This window comes from Bombina bombina, chromosome 2 (genome assembly GCF_027579735.1).
Source record: "Bombina bombina isolate aBomBom1 chromosome 2, aBomBom1.pri, whole genome shotgun sequence".
In the NCBI taxonomy this organism is placed as follows: Eukaryota; Metazoa; Chordata; class Amphibia; order Anura; family Bombinatoridae; genus Bombina; species Bombina bombina.
The window spans coordinates 1,347,714,852-1,347,737,471 of NC_069500.1; the positions used below are offsets into that span (position 1 = coordinate 1,347,714,852).

At 39.6% G+C, this 22,620-nt stretch overlaps 1 protein-coding gene across 1 annotated transcript in view; it reads right to left on the bottom strand.

Annotated features, from left to right (window-relative positions):
* UVSSA (UV stimulated scaffold protein A) overlaps nt 1-22,620 on the bottom strand; it is a 263,756-nt gene that overhangs the window by 211,395 nt on the left and 29,741 nt on the right. Inside the window, exon 7 of the mRNA XM_053704239.1 lies at nt 22,211-22,339. Coding sequence (XP_053560214.1) covers nt 22,211-22,339 — 129 coding nt within the window. The remainder of the gene's footprint in view (nt 1-22,210; nt 22,340-22,620) is intronic.

A 22,620-nucleotide genomic window follows, 5' to 3' on the forward strand; every position in this document is an offset into this window, starting at 1 on the left:
ATTTGGATGTTCGAATGGACCTTGTACTAGAAGATCCTGTCTCAAAGGTAGCTTCCATGGTGGAGCCAATGACATATTCACCAGGTCTGCATACCAAGTCCTGCGCGGCCACGCAGGAGCTATCAGAATCACCGATGCCTTCTCCTGTTTGATCCTGGCTACAAGCCTGGGAAGGAGAGGGAACGGTGGAAACGCATAAGCTAGGTTGAACGACCAAGGCGCCACTAATGCATCCACTAGAGTCGCCTTGGGATCCCTGGATCTGGACTCGTAGCAAGGGACCTTGAAGTTCTGACGGGACGCCATCAGGTCCATGTCTGGAATGCCCCATAATTGAGTCAAATGGGCAAACACCTCCGGGTGGAGCTCACACTCCCCCGGATGGAAAGTCTGACGACTCAGATAATCCGCCTCCCAGTTGTCTACTCCCAGGATGTGGATTGCAGATAGGTGGCAGGAGTGATCCTCCGCCCATTCGATGATTTTGGATACCTCTCTCATCGCCAAGGAACTCCTTGTTCCCCCCTGATGGTTGATGTAAGCTACAGTCGTCATGTTGTCTTACTGGAATCTTATTAATCCGGCCTTCGCTAGTTGAGGCCAAGCCCGGAGAGCATTGAATATCGCTCTCAGTTCCAGGATGTTTATCGGGAGAAGAGACTCTTCCCGAGACCATAGACCCTGAGCTTTCAGGGAATCCCAGACCGCGCCCCAGCCTAATAGACTGGCGTCGGTCGTGACAATGACCCACTTTGGTCTGCGGAAACTCATTCCCTGAGACAGGTGTTCCTGGGACAACCACCAACGGAGTGAGTCTCTGGTCATCTGGTCTACTTGAATCTTTGGAGACAAATCTGTATAGTCCCCATTCCACTGCTTGAGCATGCACAGTTGTAATGGTCTTAGATGAATTTGAGCAAAAGGAACTATGTCCATTGCTGCAACCATCAACCCTACTACTTCCATGCACTGAGCTATGGAAGGCTGCAGAATAGAGAGAAGAACTTGACAAGCGTTTAGAAGCTTTGACTTTCTGACTTCTGTCAGGAAGATCTTCATTTCTAAAGAATCTATTATTGTTCCCAAAAAGGGAACTCTTGTCGCCGGAGACAGGGAACTCTTTTCTACGTTCACCTTCCACCCGTGAGATCTGAGAAAGGCTAGAACAATGTCTGTATGAGCCTTTGCTTTGGAAAGGGACGACGCTTGAATTAGAATGTCGTCCAGATAAAATGCCACTGCAATACCCCTTGGTCTTAGGACCGCTAGAAGGGACCCTAGCACCTTTGTGAAAATTCTGGGAGCAGTGGCTAGCCCGAATGGGAGAGCCACGAACTGATAATGTTTGTCCAGAAAGGCGAACCTTAGGAACTGATGATGATCTTTGTGGATAGGAATATGTAGATAAGCATCCTTTAAATCCACGGTAGTCATATATTGACCCTCCTGGATTGTAGGTAAAATTGTTCGAATGGTTTCCATTTTGAACGATGGAACTCTGAGAAATTTGTTTAGAATTTTTAAATCCAGAATTGGTCTGAAAGTTCCCTCTTTTTTGGGAACTACAAACAGATTTGAGTAAAACCCCTGACCTTGTTCCACAGTTGGAACTGTGTGGATCACTCCCATCTTTAACAGGTCTTCTACACAATGTAAGAATGCCTGTCTCTTTATTTGGTTTGAAGATAAGTGAGACATGTGGAACCTTCCCCTTGGGGGTAGTTCCTTGAATTCTAGAAGATAACCCTGAGAGACTATTTCTAGTGCCCAGGGATCCTGAACATCTCTTGCCCAAGCCTGAGCAAAGAGAGAGAGTCTGCCCCCTACTAGATCCGGTCCCGGATCGGGGGCTACCCCTTCATGCTGTTTTGGTAGCAGCAGCAGGCTTCTTGGCCTGTTTACCCTTGTTCCAGCCTTGCATTGGTTTCCAAGCTGGTTTGGTCTGGGAAGCGTTACCCTCTTGTCTAGAGGCTGCAGAGTTGGAAGCCGGCCCGTTCCTGAAATTGCGAAAGGAACGAAAATTGGACTTATTCTTAGCCTTGAAAGGTCTATCTTGTGGGAGGGCATGGCCCTTTCCCCCAGTGATGTCTGAAATAATCTCTTTCAATTCTGGCCCAAAAAGGGTCTTACCTTTGAAAGGGATATTAAGCAATTTTGTCTTGGAAGATACATCCGCCGACCAAGACTTAAGCCAGAGCGCTCTGCGCTCCACAAATGCAAACCCTGAATTTTTCGCCGCTAACCTCGCTAACTGCAAAGCGGCGTCTAAAATAAAGGAATTAGCCAACTTAAGTGCGTGAATTCTGTCCATGACTTCCTCATATGGAGTCTCCCTACTGAGCGACTTTTCCAGTTCCTCGAACCAGAACCACGCCGCTGTAGTCACAGGAATAATGCACAAAATAGGTTGAAGGAGGTAACCTTGCTGTACAAAAATCTTTTTAAGCAAACCCTCCAATTTTTTATCCATAGGATCTTTGAAAGCACAATTGTCCTCAATGGGAATGGTCGTGCGTTTGGCTAGTGTAGAAACCGCCCCCTCGTCCTTAGGGACTGTTTGCCATAAGTCCTTCCTGGGGTCGACCATAGGGAACAATTTCTTAAATATAGGAGGAGGGACAAAAGGTATGCCTGGCTTCTCCCACTCCTTATTCACTATGTCCGCCACCCGTTTAGGTATCGGAAAGGCATCAGGGTGCACCGGGACCTCTAGGAACTTGTCCATCTTGCACAATTTTTCTGGGATGACCAGATTGTCACAGTCATCCAGAGTAGATAGCACCTCCTTAAGTAATGCGCGGAGATGCTCTAATTTAAATTTAAATGTCACAACATCAGGTTCTGCCTGCTGAGAAATTCTTCCTGTATCAGAAATTTCTCCATCTGACAAACCCTCCCTCACTGCCACTTCAGACTGGTGTGAGGGTATGACAGAAAAATTATCATCAGCGCCCTCCTGCTCTACAGTGTTTAAAACAGAGCAATCGCGCTTTCTCTGAAATGCTGGCATTTTGGATAAAATATTAGCTATGGAGTTATCCATTACTGCCGTCAATTGTTGCATAGTAACAAGCATTGGCGAGCAAGACGTACTAGGGGTCGCCTGCGCGGGCATAACTGGTATAGACACGGAAGGAGAGGATGTAGAACTATCTCTACTTCCTTCATCTGAGGAATCATCCTGGGCAACCTTACTATTTGTGACAGTACTGTCCTTACTTTGTTTGGACGCTATGGCACAATTATCACATATATTTGAAGGGGGAACCACATTGGCTTCCATACATACAGAACATGATCTATCTGAAGGTACAGACATGTTAAACAGGCTTAAACTGGTTAATAAAGCACAAAAACCGTTTTAAAACAAAACCGTTACTGTCTCTTTAAATGTTAAACAGGTCACACTTTAATACTGAATATGTGAAAAACTATGAAGGAATTATCCAATCTTTACCAAATTTTCACCACAGTGTCTTAATGCATTCAAAGTATTGCACCCCAATTTTCAAGATGTTAACCCTTAAAATGTGGAAACCGGAAGCCGTTTGCAATTTTAACCCCACTACAGTCCCAGCCACAGCCTTTGTTGCGACTTCACCTATCCCAGGGGGGTATACGATACCAATCCAAGCCTTCTGGGAACGTTTTCAGTGGATACCAGACCCCAACACATGCAGCTGCATGCACTGTACTCAAAAGTAACTGCGCAATAATGGCGTGAAAATGAGGCTCTGCCTACTATAGTGAAAGGCCCTTCCTGACTGGGAAGGTGTCTTAACTAGTGCCTGGCGAAAAAAACGTTCCCCAAACAATAAAAGTGTGAAAATTACTTCAGACTTTAAAAAACAACTTAAATAAACAATCGATTTAGCCCTTTAGAGTGTCCACCAGTTAATAGCCCATAATAAGCCCTTTATTCTTTCTAAGTCTAAGAAAATGGCTTACCGATCCCCATGAGGGAAAATGACAGCCTTCCAGCATTACACAGTCTTGTTAGAAAAATGGCTAGTCATACCTTGAGCAGAAAAGTCTGCAAACTGTTCCCCCCAACTGAAGTTCTCTCAGCTCAACAGTCCTGCGTGGGAACAGCAATTGATTTTAGTTACTGCTGCTAAAATCATACTCCTCTTTTAAACAGAACTCTTCATCTCTTTCTGTTTCAGAGTAAATAGTACATACCAGCACTATTTTAAAATAACAAACTCTTGATAGAAGAATAAAAAACTACAACTAAACACCACATACTCTTGACCATCTCCGTGGAGATGCTACTTGTTCAGAGCGGCAAAGAGAATGACTGGGGGGGCGGAGCCTGGGAGGGGCTATATGGACAGCTTTTGCTGTGCTCTTTGCCATTTCCTGTTGGGGAAGAGAATATTCCCACAAGTTATGGATGACGCCGTGGACCGGACACACCAATGTTGGAGAAAGAGGGGGAAGAGAGAGCGCAAAAGAGAGGGGGGGAGAGAGATCTCAAAAGAGAGGGGGAGAGAAAGCGCAAAAGAGAGGGGGGAGAAAGAGCAAAAGAGAGGGGCAGGGAGAGAGCGCAAGGGTTGGGACTGCTGTACCCTGCAAAAAATGGCCCGTGTGAACGGGCTTTAGGACTAGTATATATATATCTTGGATACAGTGTCCCTTCAAGTATGCCAATTATTTCCATGACTTTAATAATAAAACAAAAGTTAGCTTCATAGCTGTATACATAACTAAATGCTTTAATACATTCAGATGAACTGCATTTTATAAGCATATATAGGAGAAACAGAATTAGTTTTATTTTAAAATGTGTGTGTTTGTATGTATATGTATATATATATATATATATATATATATATATATATATATATATATATATATATATGTATCAATCAAAATAACAAAACTCAAAATCCCTAATACCATAAGACAGAATCTTGAAATCCAGAAAGAGCATAATCCTGAATGTCTAAAATCCCGAAAATCAAAATGCAGAAAAATCAAAATCCCTAAATTAAAAATCCCGAATATGCAAAATCCCATAACTTAAAAAACCTATAGATACGATGTGCTGTGATGTCCCCATCTTCACTATCATTTTGCCTTCGCTTGGGGGGCTAACTTAGGGTGGATGCCAGAGGATTGGCGGTGTGCCCCCTTGAAGATACATTAACAAGGTAATCTTGCGGGAGTGTTTCGGGATTCTGGTTTTCGGTATTTTACAAGTTAGGAATTTTATTTTTTCGGGATTTTAATATTCAGGATTATGTTGTGGCGGCATTTATAAGTTTCGGTATTTAGAACTTCGGGATTGCAGCATTCTGTCTGGTGTACTTCGGTACACCCCTCACATTTTTGTAAATATTTTATTATATCTTTTCATGTGAAAACACTGAAGAAATTACACTTTGCTACAATGTAAAGTAGTGAGTGTACTGCCTGTAAGCCTTGAACTTCATAGACAGGTGCATCCAATCATGAGAAAAGGTATTTAAGGTGGCCAATTGCAAGTTGTTGTTCTCTTTGACTCTCCTCTGAAGAGTGGCAACATGGGGGCCTCAAAAAAACTCTCAAATGACCTGAAAACAAAGACTGTTCAACATTATGGTTTAGGGGAAGGCTACAAAAAGCTATCGCAGAGATTTAAGCTATCAGTGTCCACTGTCAGGAAATGGAAGACAACAGGCACAGTTCTTGTCAAGGCCAGAAGTAAAATATAGGAGGCAAAGGCAAAGGATGGTGAGAACAGTCAAAAACAGCCCACAGACCATCTCCAAAGACCTACAACATCATCTTGCTGCAGATGGTGTCACTGTGCATCGTTCAACAATTCAGTGATGCGGAAGAGTCGCTGTACACATGCCACAAACAGAGTCGCTTGAGGTATGCAAACGCACATTTGGACAAGCCAGCTTAATTTTGGAAGAAGGTGCTGTGGACTGATAAAACAAAGATTGAGTTATTTGGTCATAACAAGGGGCATTATGCATGGCGGCAAAAGAACACAGCATTCCAAGACAAACACTTGCTAGCCACAATAAAATTTGGTAGATGTTCTATTATGCTGTGGGGCTGTGGGGCCAGTGCCGGTACTGGGAATCTTGTTAAAGTTGAGAGTCGCATGGATTCCACTCAATATCAGCAGATACTTGAGAATAATGTTGAGGAATCAGTCCCTACACCGGTAGACCACATGCCGGGGGAAATATAACCATACACCAGGAGACCACGTGCCGGGGAAACCTGTACATACACCAGTAGACCATGTGCCGGGGGAAACCTGTAACCATACACCAGTAGACCATGTGCCAGGGAAACCTGTAACCATACACCAGTAGATCATGTGCCAGGGAAACCTGTATCCATACACCAGTAGACCATATGCCAGGGAAACCTGTAACCATACACCGGTAGACCACATGCCGGGGGAAATATAACCATACACCAGTATACCACATGCCGGGGAAACCTGTAACCATACACCAGTAGACCACGTAACAAAATCTGTAACCCTACACCAGTAGACCATATGCCAGGGAAACCTGTAACCATACACCAGTACACCATGTGCCGGTGAAACCTGTAACCCTACACCAGTACACCACGTGCCGGGGAAATCTGTAACCATACACCAGTAGACCACGTGCCGGGGAAACCTGTAACCATACACCAGTAGACCATGTGCCGGGAAAACCTGTAACCATACACCGGTAGACCATGTGCTGGGGAAACCTGTAACCATACACCGGTAGACCACGTGCTGGGGAAACATATAACCATACACCGGTAGACCACGTGCCAGGGAAATGTTTGCATTTACCAATTGACTGTGTAGGAGAACAGTCAAAGCCAATGGATGACTGTCATGCTGATCAATTAAAGGGATATGAAACAAAAAAATATTTTGTGATTCAGACAGAGCATACCATTTTATAAAAGTTTCCAATTTACTTCTATTATCAAATTTGCTTTGTTCCCATGATATTCTGTGTTAAAGAGATACTTAGGTAGGCATCTGTAGCAATACATGGAAGGAAATAGTGCTGCCATCTAGTGCTCTTGCAAATGGATAACATTCTTGCAAAACTGCTGAAATATAGTGCTCCAGAATGGGCTGGCTCCTAAGCGTACGTCCCTGCTTTTCAACAAAGCATACCAAGAGAAGGAAGAAAAATTGATCATGGAATTTAATTACAAAGTTGTTTAAAATCACATGCTCTATCTGAATCATGAAAGAAAAATGTTGGGTTTCATATCCCTTTAAATAAGTTAAAGGGACTTTGTACCCCAAAAAAAATCTTTTGTAATTCAGACAGAGCATGCAATTTTAAGCAACTTTCTATTTTACTCCTATTATCAATTTTTCTTCGTTCTCTTGCTATCATTATTTGAAAAAGAAGGCATCTAAGCTTTTTTTGGTTTAGACTCTGGACAGCACTTTTTTATTGGTGGATGAATTTATCCACTAATCAGCAAGGACAACTCAGGTTGTTCACCAAAAATGGGCCGGCATCTAAACTTACATTCTTGCATTTCAAATAAAGATACCAAGAGAAAGAAGAAAATTTGATAATAGGAGTAAATTAGAAAGTAGCTTAAAATTTTATGCTCAATCTGAATCACGAAAGATTTTTTTTGGCTACAGTGTCCCTTTAAGCTTATACACATGTAAAAGAAATGGTACACTGCCAACATTCAAAAGTCTACAAACAAAAGGTAAAAAATTATTTTAACATATTTATAGCTTTATTCTATTGGGACCACTAGTTTAAAATACTAAAGCTTCAAAACATTTTGCACATAAACTTCTTCTTAAAGGGACATTATGCACAAAAAACACAGGAATCTATTGTTATACCATGTGTGTTCTTTAAAGCACGAGCAAGTTTAAGAAACAAACATTTTAAGCCTCAATTAAAGCAGCCTATAAGAAGTAGGACCATAGTAATGCATTGAAAAGAACTTAAAATGTAATAGTTTAACAATTTGAAAATGCGGTTTAAGATAGTCTAACAATTATCTAAAAGAACTTTAAAAAGAAATATCATACATATAAATGAGCACTATGTAAATATGTTACAACATTTTCAAATGAAAATCTGGCTAATGTTACAGCTGTTTAAAGAGACTGTAATCAGCAGTCTCACTGTTACTGGAACAAATTAACACCTTGTTTGCTGCAAATGTTTTTCAAAATCCACACAGCACTTTCCTTATATGCAGGTGGAGATGAGCGCTTTCCTTTGTCACTGTGTAAACAAAACCGTCATTGGTTGGCTTCAGCAGAAAAGAAGTGCAAATGAGGGAGATATATGTGGCAAGGTTAGGCTTGTGAAGCCCCTCATGTTCGCTTAGTTTTCAGGACTGGAAAAATCCATCATTTTCAAAATTAAATTACACAAAAAGAAGACAAAATAAATGATGAAAGTATATTACAAAGTTGTTTTACTATGAATAATTATTTGATATTACAATTGCAAAGTGTTTACTGTTCCTTTGAAGGTATATGAAACCCAAATTTTTCCTTTCATAATTCAGATGAGCTTACAATTTTAAGCAACTTTCTAATTTACTGCTATTATCAATTTTTCTTAAATCTCTTGGTATCTTTATTTTAAAAAGCAAGAATGTAAACTTAGGACCCAGACCATTTTTGGTTAAGCATCCTGGGTAGCGTTTGCTGGCTACATTTAGCCACTAATCAACAAGCACTACCCATGTGCTGAACCAAAAATGGGTCGGCTCCTAAGCTTACATTCCTGATTCACAGGAATAACACTGTGCTCACGCCCATGGTGAATGATAATGGTTATACAAGAACCAGCACCGCTTGGCTGAAATGCAAGATTGTAAAAAGCACTGATATAAGGGTCAGTCTGCAGGGGCTTAGATACAGGGTGACTGTGTCTGTACATACCAGTTGCAAATCCCAGACAACCATAGGGTTGGATGAATAATATTCCTCTACAATAAAATTGAGTCAAATATATTTCTATTCCCATAAAACTATTCATGCCAGCTTTTTACACTACGAATCAATTTCAAGTGATTTAGCATATGAAAAAAATCTGGTGCATTTGTCTCCAAATACTGCAGGGACCAATGCTGCTTGTACAGAATATTTGCAGACTTATTGTCACATGACCCTTATCCTCCATGTTTAACAGATATTCTGAATGTGGTGAGCAATTATGCCATGCAGCGTATATGACAAGGTGCCAAGCCTAATGCAGAAGATAAACCATGCATAATTTAAGTATACCTGCAACAATCAAATACATCTATACAATAAATTGTGTTTCATTTTGCCCTTACTGTCCCTTTAAGTGCTTGAAATGACTGGGTAAAATACCTCACACAAAAGTTCCCTGAAACAACTGCTGGTAAAACTCAGTGTCTAGAATGGAATTGCTTTCTTCATTCCAAAATGAACCACAGAACTAGAGGCAAATGCACTGAGATAAACTGTGCGTGTTATGTACGGACTGCATGGTTTTATTTTCACTAATATTTACTTTTATATCTTTACATTTTATCACAACAGGAAAAAGTTTTACAGCAAATAGAATCATTTAATGCAAATGTCAATAGCAAATTAGAACAATGTTGTTTTTTTTAAAGAAAAGCATCCAGCCTGTAACCTATAAGAAATACCAAAGAAAGGAAAAAAAAGGTAGCTCTGTATGTGAACATGGGCTGTGTGCTCCCTCTGCTGGTCAGAAAGCAAAGTTCAGTAAAAAAATAAATCGACATCAACACAGGGCAAACAATAAATCATTATTAAAAAAACCTTGAAACAATTTATACACACACACAAACACATAGATAAACACACACACACAAATATACTTACACATACATACACATTATGTATACACACACACATATATATATATATACTGTATATATACACACACATATATATATATATATATATATATATATATATATATATACACACACATATATATATATACACACATATACACACACACACACATATATATATATATACACACACACACACACATATATATATATATACACACACACACACACACATATATATATATACACATATACACACACACACACACATATATATATATACACATATACACACACACACACACATATATATATATATATATATATATATACACATATACACACGCACACACACATATATATATATACATATATACAGTATCTCACAAAAGTGAGTACACCCCTTCCATTTTTGTAAATATTTTATTATATCTTTTCATGTGACAACACTAGTGAAATGACACTTTGCTACAATGTAAATTAGTGAGTGTACAGCCTGTATAACAGTGTAAATTTGCTGTCCCCTCAAAATAACTCAACACACAGCCATTAATGTCTAAACCTTTGGCAACAAAAGTGAGTACACCCCTAAGTGGAAATGTCCAAATTGGGCCCAATTAGCCATTTTCCCTACCCGGTGTCATGTGACTCGTTAGTGTTACAAGGTCTCAGGTGTGAATCGGGAGCAGGTGTGTTAAATTTGGTGTTTTCACTCTCTTTCTCACTCTCTCATACTGGTCACTGGAAGTTCAACATGGCACCTCATGGCAAAGAACTCTCTGAGGATCTGAAAAAAAGAATTGTTGCTCTACAAAAAATGGCCTGGGCTATAAGAAGATTGCCAAGACCCTGAAACTGAGCTGCAGCACAGTGGGCAAGACCATACAGCAGTTTCACAGGACAGGTTCCACTCAGAACAGGCCTTGCTATGGTCAACCAAAGAAGTTAAGTGCACATGCTCAGCGTCATATCCAGAGGATGTCTTTGGGAAATAGATGTATGAGTGCTGCCAGCATTGCTGCAGAGGTTGAAGGGTCGGGGGGGTCAGCCTGTCAGTGCTCAGACCATACGCTGCACATTTCATCAAATTGGTCTGCATGGCTGTCGTCCCAGAAGGAAGCCTCTTCTAAAGATGATGCACAAGAAAGCCCACAAACAGTTTGCTAAAGACAAGCAGACTAGGGACATGGATTACTGGAACCATGTCCTGTGGTCCGATGAGGTCTGGGCCTGCATGAGTGCTGCCGGCACTGGTGAGCTACAGTTCATTAAAGGAACCATGAATGCCAACATGTGCTGTGACATACTGAAGCAGAGCATGATCCCCTCCCTTCGGTGACTGGGCTGCAGGGCAGTATTCCAACATGATAACAACCCAAACACACCTCCAAGACAACCACTGCCTTGCTAAAGAAGTTGAGGGTAAAGGTGATGGACTGGCCAAGCATGTGTCCAGACCTAAACCTTATTGAGAAGCTGTGGGGCATCCTCAAACGGAAGGTGGGGGAGCGCAAGGTCTCTAACATCCACCAGCTCTGTGATGTCGTCATGGAGGAGTGGAAGAGGACTCCAGTGGCAACCTGTGAAGCTCTGGTGAACTCCCTACCCAAGAGGGTTAAGGCAGTGCTGGAAAATATTGGTGGCCACACATAATATTGACACTTTGAGGTGTACTCACTTTTGTTGCCAACAGTTTAGACATTAATGACTGTGTGTCGAGTTATTTTGAGGGGACAGCAAATTTACACTGCTATACATTGTAGCAAAGGGTCATTTCTTCAGTGTTGTCACATGAAAAGATATAATAAAATATTTACAAAAATGTGTGGGGTGTACCATACTGACTTTTGTGAGAGACTATACATACACACACATATATACATACAGTGGATATGCTGGTGTTAAAATTACTTGTTTCTCTGGGAGCATAAAATAAAGTGCATTAAAGTCCATATTTTTCTTTGTTGCATCTTAAAGTGAAGGTAAACTTAGCTCCAGTCGATCACGCTAAAAATAGCAATAGTTTAATTCATCATTTCCTCAAAAACATTATATTACTCAAAAAAATCGAAGTTTAATGTCTCTCTTTGTGTTGCTTCTCCGCCTGACATCTTTCATTATTGATTGACAGATTCTTAAAAAACTCTCAGCTAATCATAGTTCCCCCCCGTGGCGTTCCGCCCCTTTACTGCAACATTGTGCTATTGTTATGCGCATGCTCTAATCCAAATTTTGCATATGAGTTCTAGATGCGCACCCACAATTCGTGCATGCTCAATGCCACTCAATACCGCTGAAATCCCAAACTATACAACTTCTCCGATATTTCAAAGTAAGTAGCATTGATAGTTGTTGTATTGCTGTGGGCTTAGCGAAACCGTAGGAAATTATCACCAATATATTTAATCATGTTTATCAATCATATATTTTAAATGCATTGTAATCTTTAAACAATATAAAAGTTTTTATGATATGTATCCAATTTAGGGATGTAACATATGCAATATTATATATACAAGTTAACTTTGCTCAATATTATCTTTGCAATAGTATTTCTGCATCTGTAATAGGAGAATAAATGCATTCTATTGTTGTTATTCAATATTAAAAATAATACTTATACTATTTTTTTTATTTTTTAAATCAGTATAAGTATTAGAAAATGCATAAAATGCGTGTAATGCAATATATTGCACTCTATTATAGAACTATTATAAAACTGCCCAAGATCGATACAATGCTGCTGGGCTCATCGCTCTTATAGTATTAAATTAATATATCATTCATTAAATACTATCGGCTAGATTTAGAGTTCTGTGTTAGCCGTCAAAAGCAGTGTTAAGGGGTCCTAACGCTGGTTTTGGCCGGCCACTGGTATTTAAAGTCAGGCAAGAATGGGTCTAACGCTCACTTTCATACCGCAGATCCCCTTACGCCAATTGCGTATCCTATCTTTTCAATGGGATCTGCCTAACGCTGGTATTTAGAGTCTTGGCTGAAGTGAGCGGTAGACCCTCTACCGACAAGACTCCAGCCGCAGAAAAAAAGTCAGTAGTTAAGAGCTTTCTGGGCTAACGCCGGTTTATAAAGCTCTTAACTACTGTGCTCTAAAGTACACTAACACCCATAAACTACCTATGTACCCCTAAACCGAGGCCCCCCCACATCGCCGCCACTATAATAAATATTTTTAACCCGCTAATCTGCCGACCGCACACCGCTGCCACCTACATTATCCCTATGAACCCCTAATCTGCTGCCCCTAACATCGCCGACACCTACATAACATTTATTAACCCCTAATCTGCCCCCCCCCAACGTCGCCGCTACCTACCTACAATTATTAAACCCTAATCTGCCGACCGGACCTTGCCGCTACTCTAATAAATGTATTTACCCCTAAACCGCCGCACTCCCGCCTAGCAAACCCTATAATAAATAGTATTAACCCCTAATCTGCCCTCCCTAACATCGCCGCCACCTAACTTCAAGTATTAACCCCTAATCTGCCGACCGGACCTCGCCGCAACTCTAATAAATGTATTAACCCATAAAGCTAAGTCTAACCCTAACCCTAACACCCCCCTAAATTAAATATAATTTTAATCTAACGAAATAAATTAAATCTTATTAACTAAAGTATTCCTATTTAAAACTAAATACTTACCTGTAAAATAAACCCTAATATAGCTACAATATAACGAATAATTATATTGTAGCTATTTTAGGATTTATATTTATTTTACAGGCAACTGATCCAATCAGATTGAGCTTGCATTCTATTGGCTGTTCCGATCAGCCAATAGAATGCAAGCTCAATCTGATTGGCTGATTGGATCAGCCAATCAGATTTTTCCTACCTTAATTCCGATTGGCTGATAGAATCCTATCAGCCAATCGGAATTCTAGGGACGCCATCTTGGATTACGTCATTTAAAGGAACCTTCATTCGGCGAGTAGGCGTCGGGGAAGAAGGATGGATCCACGTTGGCTGGAAGAAAATGGCTCAGCTTCGCTCCGGATGGATGAAGATAGAAGATGCCGCTTGGATGAAGATGTCTGCCGGTCCAGATGTCCTCTTCTGCCCGGATAGGATGAAGACTTCTGCTGCTCCGGATGTCCTCTTTTGGTCCATCGGTGCCCGGCTGGGTGAACACGACTCAAGGTAGGGAGATCTTCAGAGGGGTAGTGTTAGGTTTATTTAAGGGGGGTTTGGGTTAAAGTAGGGGTATGTGGGTAGTGGGTTGTAATGTTGGGCGCTGGTATTGTGGGGGTTTTTTACAGGCAAAAGAGCTGATTACGTTGGGGCATGCCCCGCAAAAAGCCCTTTTAAGGGCTGGTAAAAGAGCTGGTTACTTTTTAATTTAGAATAGGGTAGGGACCTTTATTATTTTGGGGGGCTTTTTTATTTTATTAGGGGGCATAGAGTAGGTGTAATTAGCCTAATATTCTTGTAATCTTTTTTTTATTTTTTGTAATTTAGTTTAGTTTATTTAATTGTATTTAATTGTAGGTACTTGTAGTTATATTGTAGCTATATTAGGGTTTATTTTACAGGTAAGTATTTAGTTTTAAATAGGAATACTTTAGTTAATAAGATTTAATTTATTTTGTTAGATTAAAATTATATTTAATTTAGGGGGGTGTTAGTGTTAGGATTAGACTTAGCTTTAGGGGTTAATACATTTATTAGAGTTGCGGCGAGGTCCTGTCGGCAGATTAGGGGTTAATACTTGAAGTTAGGTGGCGGCGATGTTAGGGAGGGCAGATTAGGAGTTAATACTATTTATTATAGGGTTTGCCAGGCGGGAGTGTGGCGGTTTAGGCAAGGTCGGGTAGGCAGATTTGGGGTAAATAAGTGTAGGTAAGGTAGCGGCGATGTTGGGGGGGGCAGATTAGGGATTAATAAATATAATATAGGGGTTGACGATGTTAGGGGCAGCAGATTAGGGGTACATAGGTATAATGTAGGTTGTGGCGGTGTACGGAGTGGCAGATTAGGGGTTAATAATATAATGCAGGTGATAGCGGGGGCGGCAGATTAGAGGTTAATAAGTGTAAGGTTAGGGGTGTTTAGACTCGGGGTTCATGTTAGGGTGTTAGGTGTAGACTTAGAAAGTGTTTCCCCATAGGAAACAATGGGGCTGCGTTGGGAGCTGAACGCTGCTTTTTTGCAGGTGTTAGTTTTTTTTTCATCCCAAGCTGCCCCATTGTTTCCTATGGGGGAATCGTGCACGAGCACGTTTTGCCAGCTTACCGCTACCGTAAGCAACGCTGGTATTGAGGGTTGAAGTGGCGGTACATTAGGCTCAACGCACCCTTTTTGGAGCCTAACGCAGCCCTTCAGACAACTCTAAATACCAGCGTTGTCTTAAGGGTGCGTTGGGAAAAAAAGCGGCGTTAGCTACGCGGGTCTTTACAGACAAAACATATATATATCTGTGTGTGTATGTGTATGTGCGTGTGTGTGTGCGTGCGTATGTGTATGTGTGCGTGTGTGCGTATGTGTATATGTGTGTGTGTGTGTGTGTGTGTGTGTAACACACAATATAATATTTTAATGATTGAAGGGGACAGTAAAGCCAACATTTTTATGATTCTGATAGAGCAATTTTAAACAACTTTCTTATATTTTTTTTTTATCTAACTTGCTTTGTTCTCTTGGTATTCTTTGTAGAAAGCTAACCCTAGGTAGGCTCATATGCTAATTTCAAAGCTCTCAAAGGCCACGTTATAAGCTTTTCAAAGCTAGACCATGCTAGTTCATGTGTGCCATATAGGTAACACTGTGCTTGCTCCTGTGGAGTTACCTAGGAAACAACACTGATTGGCTAAAATGCATGTCTGTCAAAAACTGAAATAAGGGGGCAGGCTGCAGAGACTTAGATACAAGGTAATCACAGTGTATTAATATGAGTGTTGGTTGTGCAAAAACATGGGTAAAAGGGATTATCTATCTTTTTTAAACAATAAAAGAGTTCAAGTAGACTGTCTCTTTAACAAAAAACGTGTTTGTAGCACCTGACTAAATTAGTACATCCCATTGTTGCACTATTATTCCTCAAATGCCATCAGGAACATCTTCAATAACTTTATTGTTATGAATAATACCCTCTGAGTTCTATAATAAACCACATACTAATGTACCACTAAATCTTTACCACCTTCTCCAGATAAAGATCCCTCTCACGTGCGCAAGGTGCTTGACATGTCTTTGTGTCAATCAATTGGTGGCGCAAGAGCAGAAGGAGGCATTGCACAAGAAAGCTCTTGTGCAATGTTAAATGTCGTCATGTTATGCAGCAGCATCTGAAGTGGCAAGAGGACAGGTTCTCTACTTGCAAAAATAATAAAAGTTACCCTTAGCAGGGCTATTTCTTTTTACAGTGAATGTTCTGTTAGCAAAAGACAAGTAAAAGAAAGAAAAAAACAGCAGTAAATAGAGACCTTCCTTGCATCAACCTATACAGGAAACTGGGACAAAACAGAACAAGGCAGGGAGGGGCCAGTATGGGATATTTAAACCTTGTGAATTACCATTAACTTTAGGATTAGGAAAATATTGGTAAATACTAGCACCCCTCCCCCACCACCTTTTGCAGGTGGCTGTTGCTTTGCTTGGTATGTTCAAGTATTCCCTCCTAATAAAACATAGACGTGATTGAAAAGACTTAATAAACACATGATTAAAATAAAACATACAGAGGTTCATGAATCGGAAGTAAAATGAATAAAGTAATTAACATATCTTCTCTCCCGTACAAGACTAACATATCATTGATAATCGCTACTAATTTTGCATTAGTTATAGCTTACAATTGATCTTCACTTTACCCATTTTCGGTATTTTTATAATATTGTCTATACCTACAATGTGTTCTTGTTCAGAATAATGAACTATACAATTAATTGGAATTCCATTGATTATTCCTCAGATGTAGTTTACTAAATTAACCTAATATGCTATTGATGGTTTATAAACAATTGTACAAAATACGGAATCAATATACACAATAATATACATGTCACAAGACCCATTAGTTGGAGAAATTAAATATGGAATTACTATAATTCCTACGGTTCCAGCTATCACCATGGCTACTAATTACTCAAAGATTTCTAATTATTTGAAAACCCTATAATCTGACTACCAACTAGTGTGATTTCTAAAGTTAGCTGCCCATTTACACTTGAAAAAAAACCATGTTATTTTTATACATGATAAAGGGCTAAGTTAAAGCTATATACATTTATATTTAAATTACCTTGGACAGCTTGCTCACTGGTTGATAAGGACAAATCCCATATCTCTATTGGTGGAAAGTGACTCACCTCAGAAGCATAAAACACTAGAATACATTTTTTTTAAAATAACCTATTTTAGATGAAGGAAAAAAATGCAATAAAGCCTACCTTAAAAGGGCCATTATAGTATTAAAATGACATGCTCTAATCCGTTTAACTCTAGCGACACTGTAATGCTATATATTGTAGTGTTAAAGTGAAGGTAAATCCAAGCGTATAACAAAACACTAGGATTTACCATCACTAAAAATAAACATTAGTTTAAGTCATCATTTACTAAATAAAACGGTGTTAAACTCACTCTATATGTGCCGCAAGTAGATCGCTAACAGAGCGCCTCCGGCCGCTCATGGCACAGTGCTCTTCTCCAATGAGGTGGCGTTTCCACCTCTAAACCAATAGCCTTGTGTGTCAACTGACATCCTAGCACAGCTATTTGGTTCAGAGGTGGAAATGTCAACTCATTGGAGAAGATCACTGTGCTGTGGGCGCAGATTTTAGCGAGCTACTTGCCACACGGTGAATTTAACACCGTATTTTTAGTAAATGATGGTAAATCCTAGCGTTTTTTATATGCTTGGATTTACAATCACTTTAAAATGACATGGGTCGTACAATCTGTGCTGCTGATTGGATCAGTGGCAGTTTCCACTTGGGACCAGAAGAACTTTGCAAGGGCCTGAGTGGGACGTTAACTATGCAGGGGTTAAACACATAGCATTACAGCATTGCTAGTGTTAAAATGATATGCTCTAACTGACTAGGGCATGTAAGTTTAACACTATAATAGCTGTTTAGGTTTGTCAGTGAGATATTTATCTGAGGCCATATCTGCACTACAGAGCATGTGTGTGTAAAACATATTCATCCCTTAGCTGCTGAGCTATTTCACACCCCCTGTGCTGAACTGTTTTAGAGCTTTTAAATGCTCCTCACATTTAGGCACTACAGGAAGTCATTTTTCACTGAGAAATCCACACAAAGGGGCTGAATTATCAATCTCCGAATGGAGTTTGATGCCCCTTGTTTCCGCTGCTCCATAACTTGTCCAGCTGCTCTGAGGCTGCGGACATCAAACCGCCCGATCCTATCAATCCGATCAGCTTGTGCAATGATGAATGTCGACAGCGTATGCTGTCGGAATTTATCAATGTGCGGCGGACATGATACGCTACATCGCATCATGTCCGTCCGCACTGTAATAAAACGCCTCTATGTATGTTCAAGGGGAGCTTCTGGGCTTTAAAGCAAGAGGTCTTGGAGGGTCTAGACCTTCTTAACAGCCTGCAATAAAAGCGAACAGATCCCAACACTACAATAAGTGTGTGTGGGGGTGGTGTTTGTGAATAAACTTTATACCTCATTGAGGGGTTTTATGACTAATACTCACCCCTATCTAACTCCCTTCTCTAGCCTGCAGCAGCCCGATACTTACGGGTTACAGTTGCTTGGTTGTGACACCATGGTGACAAGAGGTGACATCTCTTGGTGTATGGAGAGGGCGCAATGAATGGCACAAAAAGCATTGTGCAGATTACAACTACATGTCATCCTCCAAAGTCACACTAAAAGCCACATGATCATCAGTGTGTATGATAAACTCTTGCATCTGTTTCCCTTAAAGGGGTATGGAAGCCAAAATAAAAAACTTTCATAGTTCACATAGAGCGTACAATTTTAATAGACTTTTCAGTTAACTTCTCTTCAATGCACTACTGGGATCTAGCTAGTGATTGGTGGCTGCAGATATATGGCCCTTATAATAGACTGACAAAATGTGTTCAGCTAGCTCATAGTAGTGCATTGTTGCTCTGAAGCTGAATTTAACTATGTGTTTATCCCCCTTGCAGGGGTTAAATAGATTAAGGGATTGAGGTGGGGACAAACTAGAAAGAGAAACATAGGAATAGTATTTCTTAGCATTGTGCTGAGTTTTAGTTGTATCTTTTTAGGAAACTATTCATCTTGCTAACAATTACCTGCTTTAAAGGGACATTCTATACCTTAGTCATCTTAAAGTCTTACTTTAGATTAAGTTGCACATATCCTCCTGCACCCTTATTATGCAGCAGTAACAGTAAAAAAGTTATTTTATTTTAAAGTGACTATTGTTTCTGGTCACTTAGAAATGGCTGACAAGCTCCGCCCACTGATGACATCACAATCTGGGCTGCATTAAAGGCTTCACTAGTTACAAAAGACTCACTAGTTGGATTCAACAGACTGCCAATGCTATTCAGCAAAGTGCCTAGATGTAGCCCAGATCGTGATGTCATCAGTGGGCGGAGCTTGGCAGCCATTTAAAAGTGACCAGAAACACTATTCATTTTAAAATAACTTTTTTTACTGTTACTGCTGCATGATATAGAAAGGATATTTGCAGCTTAATCTAATGTAAGAGTTTAAGATTACTGTAGACTGCCCCTTTAAAGCAGATAATTGTTAGCAAGATAAATAGTTTCCTAAAACGACACACACTAGATACACTAGATTTCTCTTTGCTTAAATGTTTTGTAGATGATCCATCTATATAGCCCATCTGAGAGCGTTTTTGTAACAATGTATAGTTTTATTTATTTTTTAAGAACATTTTTAGTGTCTGGGTGTCCCAGCCTAATCTCATCAACAGTGCTAAACTGGGAGCTTCTAAGTAAGTTTTTAAAATGTTTTATACTGGATTTTTATATCAGTATCTGTTCATAATCTTATTCATAGCATTGTCTATTACATGCAGTTATATGAAAATTGGTGTACGCCGTCCCTTTAAAGTAACATTAAACTCATAGCATATATCAGCAATTAACACTGCTTTGCAAATCAAGTGCAGTTTAGGGAGACACCTCTTGAAAAGCCTGGAGGAATCCATATTCCTGGTCTCCTCTGCTTTGGGCAATTAGGAACCAATGTAAACGTTTTCTATAATAAAATGAAATGTCTCTTTTGAAAGTTCTATGGGACATACTTTTGAGGGGTAACAGGTGCTCATCCCTGGAGTATTGTTCTTGTAATCCTCAGCAAGAATCTGTAGGACCCAAATGTATATGTAGTCATATAAAAAGGATGTTACTTAAAGGGGCATTCCAGCCAAAACTGAAATGTACATCAATGCATTTCACTTTGGAATATACACATATTGGCAACATAGAGTCATTAGCAAACACGCTTCTAGTAAAAGCTATCAATGCTTTAAAAAAAAGAGAACATTTGCTGCGCATGTGCACATGAAGCATATCTAAATATGCTTCAGCTAACAGTCTATTTATTATCCTCTATTTTCCTGGAATTTAAGTAAAAAAGAAGAAGAGTTTTCCAATTCTGACAGCTGTTAGAGCACATAGCAGGCTGCCACATCCGTCCCGAATTGGCTTATGTTAAATTATTGCAAAAATCTTATTACAAGGGGGTCAATTTACTAATGTGCGAGCGGACATAATATGATGTAGCGTTTCATGTCCGCTGCACATCGATAAATGCTGACAGCATATGCTGTTGGGATTTATCATTGCACCAGCAGTTCTTGTGAACTGCTGGTGCAATACCGCCCCCTGCAGATTCGCGGCCGCTAGCAGGGGGTGTCAATCAACCCGATTCGATACGAGCAGGCGGACAGGTTATGGAGCAGCAGTACGGAGCTTGATAAATTGACCCCAAGATGGTTAGTGTCCCTTTAATCTTCAATTTATATCCCTTTAAGAGAGAAAATTAATGCAGGGTTTGGTTCAGAAATATATTTAAGAATACCTGCTAACCAATCACAAACTAATATTCAGATATAGCACAAACTCTGTTTGCACGTGTATAGACTGGGGTAGCCTGAACTCTTGTAAAAAAAAAAAACTTTCATGATTCAAATAGGGTATGTCATTTTAAACACCTTTCCAATTTACTTTTATCACCAATTTTGCTTTGTTCTCTTGGTATTCTTAGTTGAAAGCTAAACCTAGAAGGTTTATATGCTAATTTCTTAGACCTTGAAGGCCGCCTCTAAACTGAAAGCATTTTGACAGTTTTCACCACTAGAGGGCATTAGTTCATGTGTGTCATATAGATAACATTGAGCTCACGCACCTGAATTTACAGAGGAGTGAGCACTGATTGGCTAAAATGCAAGACTGTCAAATGAACTGAAATAAGGGGGCAGTCTACAGAGGCTTAGATACAAGGTAATTACAGAGGTAAAACATGTATCATAACTGTGTTGGTTATGCAAAACTAGGGAATGGAGGAGGTTTAGCAATGATTCAACTTAGTTATTGTTGCAAAAAATGATGTGCCTATCATGATTTTTGATGCAAAACTGATAATCCGCCTTTTAAAAGCATGTGACTCCATAGAAGCTTAGGGAGGGAGGGAAAAATAAACAAAAGCTCACATAAATTGCCTAAAAGTATTAACCCAAGCCTCCCTGGGAGAAAGTCAAACAAGCACAATTTTTATATGTATTTTACAGTAAAAGGCTGCAAAATAAATAATGAATGTTTAGTGAAATAATGTTTCTTACAAAAATGAAATATTTTATGCATCAAGTTGAATGGTCCTTTAAAGGAGATACTGTTATATAGTTTCTTTGTTGCAATAGACAATAAATATCATACTATATAAATATATTGTACCTGTGAAGCACACAACCTTACAGCAGTTCCTAGAATTTTATGAATCCCTAACATATGGGACAAAACACAAAGCTATAAAGTAGTATCCTCTAACCCCTTAATGACAGACACACCCTGTAAGTTGTGCAGTCTTTAGTGGTTTACTAGTGCAGTTTTGCTGACAGTAGTGGAACTGCACTTGTACTGAATGAATAACTTCTGTTGGCGGTCAGATATAGCACGGACTTGCCGACATCAGCAAGACCTGCGGTAATTCCAGCCCACATTAAGGAGGTAGTAAAAGCACAAGATGTATCTCACAGAAGTTACTACATACAATTTGTGTTAATATTGCAATAGCAGCTTTCTTTCTCCATTCTGCACAAAACCTTCTGTACTATACCCGGCACAGGATGGCAGAACAAATACCTCATAGTGGAAGCAATGCCCAGATCCTACAATGTATATTTGTATAATAAAGACTAATAGAAACACCAAACACTTACTGCTTTTCTCTCTCTGGGTTTGCATTCAATGTTCATCTCCTTGTGCTTTTTCATTGCAGATTCTAAGGTTTTTTTCAGGTCAATTGCACTTTTGAGACTATTATCATTTATTCCTGCTTTTGTAAAAACCTGTAATAACAATAAAAAAATTTTTTTAAAAAAAAGTATTGCTATGGCACGATCAAAACATTTTGGTACAAGAAAGTGCATTAACATATTTATAGGCATATTCTTTGGCAGATTTTATATTTTTAATTAAAAAGAAAGAAAAATCTCCTGTTAAAATAAAAATGAGAAAAAGTTATATTAAAAAATTGACAATGCTATTCTAGGGCAAGTGGTGCACGCTGAAAGCTTCCCATACAGAGCTATTTGTTTCCTGCTGATCAGGAAAGTATCTCGTTTTTATA